At 39.0% G+C, this 10,197-nt stretch overlaps 1 protein-coding gene across 1 annotated transcript; it reads left to right on the top strand.

Moving 5' to 3' along the window:
- The first annotated feature begins 2,164 nt into the window (after positions 1 to 2,164).
- Positions 2,165 to 9,055, top strand: GGN (gametogenetin). Its single transcript, XM_072430873.1, has 3 exons — positions 2,165 to 2,640; positions 4,734 to 7,796; positions 8,887 to 9,055. The coding sequence occupies exons 2-3, from the start codon at positions 4,789 to 4,791 to the stop codon at positions 9,017 to 9,019; spliced, it is 3,141 nt and encodes a 1,046-aa protein (XP_072286974.1). The 5' UTR covers positions 2,165 to 2,640; positions 4,734 to 4,788; the 3' UTR covers positions 9,020 to 9,055.
- Positions 9,056 to 10,197: the final 1,142 nt, after the last annotated feature.

The following is a 10,197-nucleotide window of genomic DNA, read 5'->3' as shown; positions in this document are numbered from 1 at the left end:
CTAGAAAAACAAAATGAAAATGTTTATATACAAATGAATGAAAAAAAATATTAACAGCTAAATCAAGCAATGCAAGCAAAGGTTACTTACATTTTATATGTTTAGAAAACAATACTTAATCTACACATACCACTGATTTATGAATGAAGTCTGTAGCTACATCTGCAGCCACCATTCATAAAAAAAGGAGGACTGGGCTGTCGGTGTGACAGCTCAATCCTGCAATTTATACTGGGAGAATCCCTGTTATCACTTTGACAGCTTTGACCGCTATGACAATAAAGATGTAAGGAGAGGGGTCCTCCCCTTCTAGCTAAAAAGATAAAATTTTTGATCAATCCTTTTCTAACATTACATAAAAGGATGGATCAAAGGTTTTTTCTTTAGTCCCTTAGTCCCCTTACATCTTTACTGCTATGGCAGTAAAAAACTGAATGGATAACCCAGAGCCATCTGGGATAGAAACAAAGCACTGGTGAACTACGCCAAAAGACCTGGACGTCCATGGAGGACAACAGTGCTGGATGATGGCAGAATAATTTCCATGGTAAAGACAAACCCCTTCACAACAGCCAACCAAGTGAACAATACTCTCCAGGAAGTAGGCGTATCGATATCCAAGTCTACCATAAAGAGAAGACTGCATGAAAGTAAATACAGAGGGTGCACTGCAAGGTGCAAGCCACTCATAAGCCTCAAGAATAGAAAGGCTAGATTGGACTTTACTCAGCCAGCAGAGTTCTGGAAAAACATTCTTTGGACAGATGAAACCAAGATCAACCTTTACCAGAATGATGGCAAGAAAAAAGTATGGAGAAGGCGTGGAACAGCTCATGATCCAAAGCATAGCACATCATCTGTAAAACATGGCGGAGGCAGTGTGATGGCTTGGGCGTGCATGGCTGCCATGGCACTGGGACACTAGTCTTTATCCATGATGTGACACCGGACAGAAGCAGCCGAATAAATTCTGAGGTGTTCAGAGACATAGTGTCTGCTCAAATCCAGCTAAATGCAGTCACATTGATTAAGAGGCGTTTCATAAAACAGATGAACAATGACCCAAAATATACAGCCAAAGCAACCCAGGAGTTTATTAAAGCAAAGAAGTGGAATATTCTTGAATGGCCATGTCAGTCACCTGATCTGAACTCAATTGAGCATGCATTTCACTTGTTGAAGATTAGACATCGGACAGAAAGGCCCACAAACAAACAGCAACTAAAAGCCGCTGCAGTAAAGGCCTGGCAGAGCATTAAAAAGGAGGAAACCCAGCATCTGGTGATGTCCATGAGTACAGGACTACAGGCTGTCATTGCCAGCAAAGGGTTTTCAACCATATTAGAAATAAACATTTTATTTTTGGCTTTTTAATTTGTCCAATTACTTTTGAGCCCCTGAAATGAAGTGATTGTGTAAAAAAAGGCTTTAGTTCCTCACATTTTTATGCAATCTTTTTGTTCAACCCACTGAATTAAACCTGAAAGTCTGCAGTTCCAACTGCATCTGAGTTGTTTCATTTACAATTATTTGTGGTAATGTACAGAACCAAAATTAGAAAAAAATTGTCTCTGTCCAAATATTTATGGACCTAACTGTAAATCACATATCCTAGGAGGCTTCAGGCTGCTTCTTCTGCCCATGCCCAGTCTCACACATGTGTAGAAGGGGATTCCCCTGCAATGTAAAAAAAAGTGCCGAACTTTTGCATGGGCAATGTTATTGACACTTTTTACATTTTCAGAAGGTAATATCACCTGATCTTGTGCCTGCACAGTACGAGATTGGGTGACATAAGCAGAAGCAGGAAGAAGACAAAGATGGCAGAGCCAACTGGTTCCTCCGTGCAAGAATGAAGAAAGAATTCAAGATGGTGCGGAACCAAAGGAATTGAGGACTCTGTGTAAGTAAAGGTAAGTGAAATGTTTTTAAAATATAATTTCCACTTTAAGTATTGTTTTACAGCCAATTTATGTAATATCTCCAAAGCTAGGTCAAGCAGACTCATCAGTAACAGGCCTCAGTGGTTTTGCTGCCCACAGAAACTAAACTTAGTTCTAATTTTTCTTTACAACAGCAGAGACTTTGGTTGGTAACATCAGCAATATTTTCCTTACTTCAGTCACTTTTGCTATGGAGTCACATGTCTGCTACATATAAAAAATGCCCATTAGGACCCATTTACATATAAATGCTGTAGGAACACAGTCCCTGGTTTAATAACGCTCTCCAAGACTGGAAAATATAGACTATCATTAGGGAACCTGGGTGATCTGCAAACCTGGAATGGATTTCATAAAATTATTTGCTGTCATTTGGCCATTGTTAGATTTTATCTATTCCAGGTTTGCTGAGTCACACAGGTTCTCCCATGATAGTCTTTATAACTTTAATAAATCAGCCCCCATTGTGCGGTGTCATTGATTGCTAATGACACGCACATATGTTTGAATTAGCCGTGTAACTGTCACTTTTGGTATAAATAAAGATCTTTGTCCAGGTGGTATTGCTTTGTGAATTGAGCATGTGATAGTTTTCTATTTCCATAGCGATGAGGCCGGTCATTTTGTCGAGAAAAGTTACAGTTGGGAGTCATCCAGCCAAGACCGAGGCCTACTGCAGCCATTGAGACGTCAACAGGCAAGTGTATATAGCATTTAACCTGGGGTCTTTGTTGATGGGTTTTGGTTTGCAAATGCAAAACCTGCTTGAAGAAAGTCAAAAGCAGGTCAGAGGCACTTGTCAATGATTGGTAATGACCTCAGAAACACCTTAAACTGATGCCATTGAAAAAAAAGGCCAAAGCCTATTGACACGTGAAGCTAGGTGATCCAGCAATGGCAATCCTGAAATGGATCTGGACCAGGATTTAAAACATTTGCTAGCAAATAGCTTTAGAAATCCATTCCAGGTTTGCTGGATCACCCAGCTTCACTGATGAAAGTGCATCTTGTCCAACCTTGGAGAGCTTTAATAAATCAGGCCCATTGTTTGAGCAGGGGGTGGAGGCAAAATTACAATGGATGGCAGGGAGTGCTTACTTTTTCTAAACTCAAATGGATTTCTCCCATTTATTCTCTACTGGGCTTCCACAGGCAGATGCTACTTGCTGAAATGAGGAAGTGGTAACCGCACCGCAACCTTACCGCCAATCTGAATACACCAGTCTGTTGCAGGGCTTAGTAGAAATAGAAAATATAAAATTCATTGGATAATTACATCCAAAGCACCCTAATAATGCCAGGAATTTACTATACTTTAGTATACTTAAAGAGGATCTGAACTCCTGAAGCTGTTACCCCCTTAAAAATTCAGGCCCTAGATCCCACACTGCAAATATACAGCTAGGGGGCTGTGTGCACAGGAACCCCTGGGTATGTTCAAACTGCAAGAAGTGCATTGTTTGTTTTTAGAAGAAATACCAGACAAAAGTTGTTGTTTTTTAATAAAGCTGCATCAATAACATTTCTCAGTGTTACCTATACCATAAAAAATTGTTACTTTAACAGTAATAGCCTGTTTACATCTTTAGTGCAGAAAGGCTGAAAATGAGGCATGCATAATTTTTGGTCTGTTGTGATGAGTTGGGCAGCCCATTCAATTAGCAAGAAACACAACATGCATGCATTTAACGCACTTCCCTCCATTTCCTGCCCTAGGGACACAAGAAGAAATCGTGCTCTTAGTTGTCACCACCAATGCCTCCATTGAAAGATTACCCCCATTCTGGTGACAATTCAAAATTATAGTGTCAGGAGATGCTTATCTGTCCCGCGATCCTGTGCTGTGCACCTTTGCAGTATCAAACATTGTTTATTCTGTCCAGCAATGTCATTTGCAGCAGCAAGGAGAACTAAGAAATAGCAGCTGCCCCTGCTTCCCTTTAGCCGTGCAGCCTGAGATATTTTATCAGCATCCCCTGCACACTCTGGGGCTGTGCACAGCTGAAACGGGAGGGGGGGGGGGATTGTGGAGGAAGAATGGTTCCTGGCTCGATCCTGCACTGTCATTGGCTGCTGGGGCTTAGTGGCCTTTCTGCTCACAGTCCCCAGTGCCCGTTGTATCGTTTAGCTGGGCTAATCAGTGCTGGAGAGTTTCTCATCATAATTACTGTTGCTGACCATTGCCTGTTCTTGATAATAACCTATCGATTAAACCCAGCCTGGACTGACCTCTGCCTATGACCCTTGACTCCGCTTGTGCCTACTCCCTCTGTACCTCGCTTGGTGAAATAATGGCCCATGTATGACTTTTTTTTTTTACTCTGGATTTGCCTTGTAGTTATTGTACTGCTTGCTTAATCTGTAGGCTCACGATCTGCTGCCAGCTCATCCCAAGACGGTGTCCTTTGCCTACTGAGTCCTGGGGGCAACAGTGTGCTGGGAGATGCAGCCGGTCCCCCGAGGCTGAGTGGGGGCTTGCTAAAGGTGAAGACTGCGGCGTTAGATTAGGGGAATGGGATCTGGTGAGTACTGGTGCTGACCAGGGCCATACAGATAGTTTTTACATCACAACGCTTATCATGACATATGGAGAGGGTTAATCTCCCAGGCAAAGACAGCAATAAATGGTTGCAAACCATTTCACACTCCATGAAAAAAAAGTTTTGGGTATAGATATAACTTTAGTTTAGGCAACGCCCCCACCCCTTTTAGTGGAGCAAAACTTTACAACAATAATTACGACCCTGTAAGAATAATAAACTCAAATGTTTCTTTTCTCTTATTTTATAGATATTTATCATGCTGTTTTCCATCGTGCCTTTTTAGTCAGTGAAAAACCTTAAAAATGGGTAACATCCAGTCACAGTTAAATACACGGCTAGCCCCTGCTAACCCAAAAAAGGAGGTAGCTAACAAAAGCAATACCACAACCAATGGCAATACATCCAAAACTCCTGACATAAGGCCCATAAACCAGGTTCTAACTACTCAGGAAATGCCTAACAAGCATGTAACAAAGGATGCAGAACTGAAAGTGAAAAGCAACACATTTCAGAATGTCCCTACATTTATAACTGCCATTGGTTCCAGATGTTTACCTGAGAATGAAAACCATAATGAAAAAAAAGTGGTTGCTAACATGCCTACTGAAAACCGACCCCAAATGCCTATACCAAGTAAAGCTGAAAACCATGCCAACAATGCTGCTGTGGGTTCAGGATTGTTATCAGAGCTTCAAAAACAAGAAAAAAAAGAAGTGGTTGCCAACAAGTATGTTGAAAGCCCAACTCCAAAGCCTTTACCAAGTCAAAAAGTAAATCCTCCAGTCAATACTGCCATTGGTTCAGGTTGGTTACCAGCGATTCAAAAACATATCACCAATGAAGTAGATTCTTACATGCATACTGCAGATCTAGCCCACAAACCAAGCCAAGGGGTAAACCTTACAGTAAATACTGCCATGAGTTCATGCCAAGACAAGCAAGAAGTGGTTGCCAACATACATACCGCATACCAACCACAAAAGCCTACACCACACTATTCAGTAAGCCCTACAATTAATACTGCCATGGGTTTAGGATGGTTACTATGGGGTCAAAAACATGACAAGAAAAAAGTAGTTGATATTATGCATGCTGAAAAACTATCCCAAAAGCATTTACCAAATCAAACCATCAACCCCACATTAGATACTGCCATCAGTTCAGAAAGGTTACTAGAGAATCAAAAACATAATACCAAAGGAGAAGTTACTAACATGCATACTGATAATCTACCCCAAAAGACTATACCAAGTCAATCTGTAAATCCTATAGGTAATACTGCCATAGGTTCTGGGTGGTTACTAGGGGGTCAAATTCAAGACAAGAAAGAAATAGTTGCTAATATGTATATTGCAAACCAACCCCAAAAGCCTATAACACATCAAGTAATAAACCCCACAGTCAATGCTACCCTCAGTCCAGGATGGTTACCAGAGATTCAAAAGCAAAAAAGCCAAGAGGTAGTTGATATCGTACATGCTGAAAACCTACTCCAAAAGTCTTTACCAAGTCAGAATATAAATCGTATAGCTGATACTGCCATCGGGTCAGGTGGGATACAAGAAGATCAAAAGAATAACACCAAAGAAGTAGTCACCAAAATGCACACTGCCAACCTACTCACAAAAACTTTGCCAAGACAAGCAGTAAACCCTACTATTAATATTGCCATGGGTTCTGAGTGGTTACAAGGGGGTCAAAAACAAAATAAGAATCAAGTAGGTGCTCACATGTATACTGCAAACCAACCTCAAAAAACTACAGCATGTCAAGCAGTAAACCCTACAGCCAATACTGCCATCTGTGCAGGAACATTACCAGAAAACCAAAAACATAATGCTAAACAAGTGACTTTGGTAGTGAACATGTCTACTGCAAACCAACCCCAAAAGTCTATACCTGTTTCTTCAGTGGGTAGAAAAAGCAGCGAGAATGACAGAGGTCAGATATTTATAGCCAAAAATCCACCAGTAGTACAGCTAGAAGACACTAAACCTAAAATCTTTGCACCACCTATGGGAACCCTGGTCACCCAGAAAATAAAAACAGACACTAGCCAATATCTAAAGGAAGATCAGACTTTCCACAAACCTCAGCCACCTTGCACAGCCCAAAAGAATACTCAGATACCAAAATCTTCATTAGCAACAGCAACTGTATCCTATGCAGATGCTGTTAAGAAAACCCTGCAACAAAAACCTTCTGAGCAGCATTCTAATGTTCAATCTGTGATCAAACAACAAGGAACATATAACATGGCTTACTCAAAGTTTGGTTTGAAAGCTAAAGGTACAAAAGAAAAGATGCCAGCAAAACAAGAATTGGGGAATCGGAAGGTAGCAAATGTAAAGTATAGAAAGTGTGGAATAATTCAAGAAGCTTCTTTTGAAAATGCTGGAAAGAAATCCCAAGGAAGCTTGCCCAAAACAAACCATCTGGCACAGCTCAGAAACAGAGGAACTAAAGATACCTATTCATCTAATTATACTAATCTAAGCAAAAAGCCCAACAATCAAAGAATTACACAACAAAAAAATCCAAATGAGTTGCTGCAGTTTATTGGTAAAGAAAGAGTAAAGAAAAGATCTCCAGGCTTTGCATTAAAACAGAATGTGCAAGAACGACCACAACAAAACCTGAAAGTTTCTCCAAGATTTCCCATTCCCTCAATATCCCAAAATTATTCAGCTGGAAAGACACAAGATCAAAAAACCTTCTCTGTATATGGTGAAAGAAAAGTAAGAATTGGGACAAGTCTTGCTCCAGTCAAAGAAAATTCAAACAAAATCCCCAATTTACCCATTGAAGTTTCAGTTCAGGATCCAGATAATAAAGTGCCTATAAAAAGTTTAAATGAAGGCACCAAAATGGACCAAGAAGAAATGACAACAAATACCACTAGTACACAGACAGTTGAAATACAGCAAGGTTTGCACAATTCACCCAAAACACTTTGCCCAGTACATAGTAAGAATAAAATTGACAACCACTTTATTCAGGAACATATTGAAGACACAAAGGTAAAGTCACCCTACTCGAATAATCAACTGCATCTAGAGGCAAACAAAATTCCTGGCTACCATGGATTGCAGCTTCCTGGATCTCCACCAAAGAATGACCAACTTGATATGCAGGTCACGGATCAAGACATTCAAGATGGAAATCCAAAGCTAGAGAAAGCCAATATGGATGCAACAGCAGACAACCAGACAACCAGAAAGTTTAATGCATTTTATGTCGACAAAAATTGTTCAATGAGATGTAGGTGCAAACATCATCCAGCAAAACTTCCTCCAAATGTAACCAAATGGTAGGTTTGAGTTTAATGGATTTATTCAGTCTCCTAATATGACTATAAATAATGTACTTATCATATACAAAAAAAAAAAATATTTATTTATATATATATATATATATATATATATATATATATAGTTATAAAAGGTTCACAGCACAATACACTGAGGGCAGTGTTACAGTTATAAGAATTTGGAAATTTGGATCTGTTCATTTCTGCGTGAGATTTACACGGCTCTGGTATATTCAGCAGCACTGTCTGGAGGGGCCAGAAATCTGAGTTTCTATAAGTGCAGTTAAAGAGAACCTGTGCCTAGACTGTGGACATTCAAATATTTAAATATTCTTAACAAGGAGTACAGAAACTTTAAAACAAGTTATCCACCTCTCTAGCTTTTATTTTTAAGGAATTTGCACTAAAAGATTGGCCAAAACATATGGATAAACTACACACTTGGATCTTCTGAGTGTGCACATTTATATCAATGGAAGAGGTAGTCCAAGGTTAGTAGCAGCCTTGGTATTGCAGCCATGAATAGGACAGTAATATCAGAGCCTCTAAAATCAAAAAAGTCAGCAATGTCCAGTTTGATTATTCCTCAAATGTTCAAACCGGCCATCACTTTGTCCATTCAGTGCAGTGATTTTCCTGACTGATAATTACTTTCCTGTGTTTTTTTTTTACCCTCACCATCTTTAGGTAAAAGCATACAAAGGTTTAAATATGTTTAACTTTTCCTCATTTGACAGTGTTTGGTTAGGAGGTCATGTTAATTTTAAAGCGGAACTATAGCTTTGGGGTTCCCAGGAGCTCTTGCAGTAACATGCAAGTATGCAGAACACGTATTACTTCCTCCAGCAATGCAATTGCTACAATTCCCCTTCCTCATCCTGCCACTGCTATCTTCGGTTGCTCTGGGGTCTTGAATATTTTCTATTGGCCACGGTTACATCACCGTAGTCACCCAGGACTTACTACCACCATCTTTAGGATCTCAGATTAGCTAGTTACCAGAAAGATACAGTGAAGTTTTAGTCTAGTTAGTGGCTTGTGATTTTATTTTATTACTGGTAATTAGATCTTATTATATTTTGACCCACAGGTTGTTGGTGACAGAAAACAAGCTTTCAGAACCAGTGTGGATCACGACAGTTGAATCATCCCTGGTTGCAGGGACCACATTTGTGCTGGACAACTGTTCGACATTAGGCCCAGATGACTGCTTAAAAAAATGAGCAGAACTGGTAACCTAAAAGAAAATTTATACAATACTGAGCTGGTCTGGTTCTGTGAAGACACTTCTTAACTTAATGCAGAATATCTTTACACAGCTCATATATTATTTGCTCACATTTTATTATAATTAAAGAAAGTTTAAGTTGTATAGTCGGTTAAAAAAAAAAAATCTTGTTTGTAACATTGAAATGCAGCATCTGTACTTACGTCAGAAAGTCCATTTATTTCCTTAAACCGGAAATTTTGGCGATCAATTATATCAAGATCTTGGAGATTTCCTTACATAGGTAGGTGAGGGATCTTCTTGAGGGATATGCATCTCCAATTTGGCATATATACCCAGTTAAAAAAATCAAGAAAAGCTTGAACCCGATTGGTGTACTGACATTGTGATATACCAGGATTTAAAGAACTGTGAAAAACGTGGGTAATCTGGCAAAAATTAGCAATATCTAGATTGGAAAGGGCTGGGTTGCCTTATGGACATATAATGTTATCTTTTTTATATATATATATATATATATATATATATATATATATATATATATATAACTAGGCATTTTAATTACTGTTAGTGATATGTAAAGTATATGTATAGGTCAAACTTTTTTCAGTTTTGGATAGAGTAGGGAAGTTGAGCAATTTCAAAGTACAAACCCAAACAGAGGTTTCAGCTTTATATATACTTTAAGGTAATTATGTTGTCTATAGTAGTCAATCTGTTTCAACCTCAGTAGCAATAATGACCAGTGAAATTGCACTTTTTGTTAAGGACAATGCAGACATATGTTCCTCCTTTTAATTTGCACAGCTAATCTCCAGTAACTTGTTACTCCAACCTTGTATCTAGCATCAACAGGTTTGACAGATAAAATCATTCTAATAAAGATGCTAATACAGAGAAGGTTTTGCAAGAGATAATCAATGATTCTTCTCTAACTCCTAGTATACATATTTTTACTAGGGTAACATTACGTTAAACCAAGTTCTTATTTATCTTTACCAAGTTAGATCCAGTAAAGATAGCCCAATGTTCGCTTCCAATCACCAATCCAAAAAAAAATTTTGCATTGATCGGGAAGCGAATTCAACAGCAGACCAATCAGAGGCATGCAATCTTCTGGTTTAGGATTGGAAATGGCTTGTCTTGGTAAATATTGATCTAACAAATCAAGTT

Source organism: Pyxicephalus adspersus, chromosome Z (genome assembly GCF_032062135.1).
Source record: "Pyxicephalus adspersus chromosome Z, UCB_Pads_2.0, whole genome shotgun sequence".
NCBI classification, from domain to species: Eukaryota; Metazoa; Chordata; class Amphibia; order Anura; family Pyxicephalidae; genus Pyxicephalus; species Pyxicephalus adspersus.
Note: the sequence above shows the minus strand (reverse complement) of the source record. Positions and strands in the feature narration are given on the sequence as shown.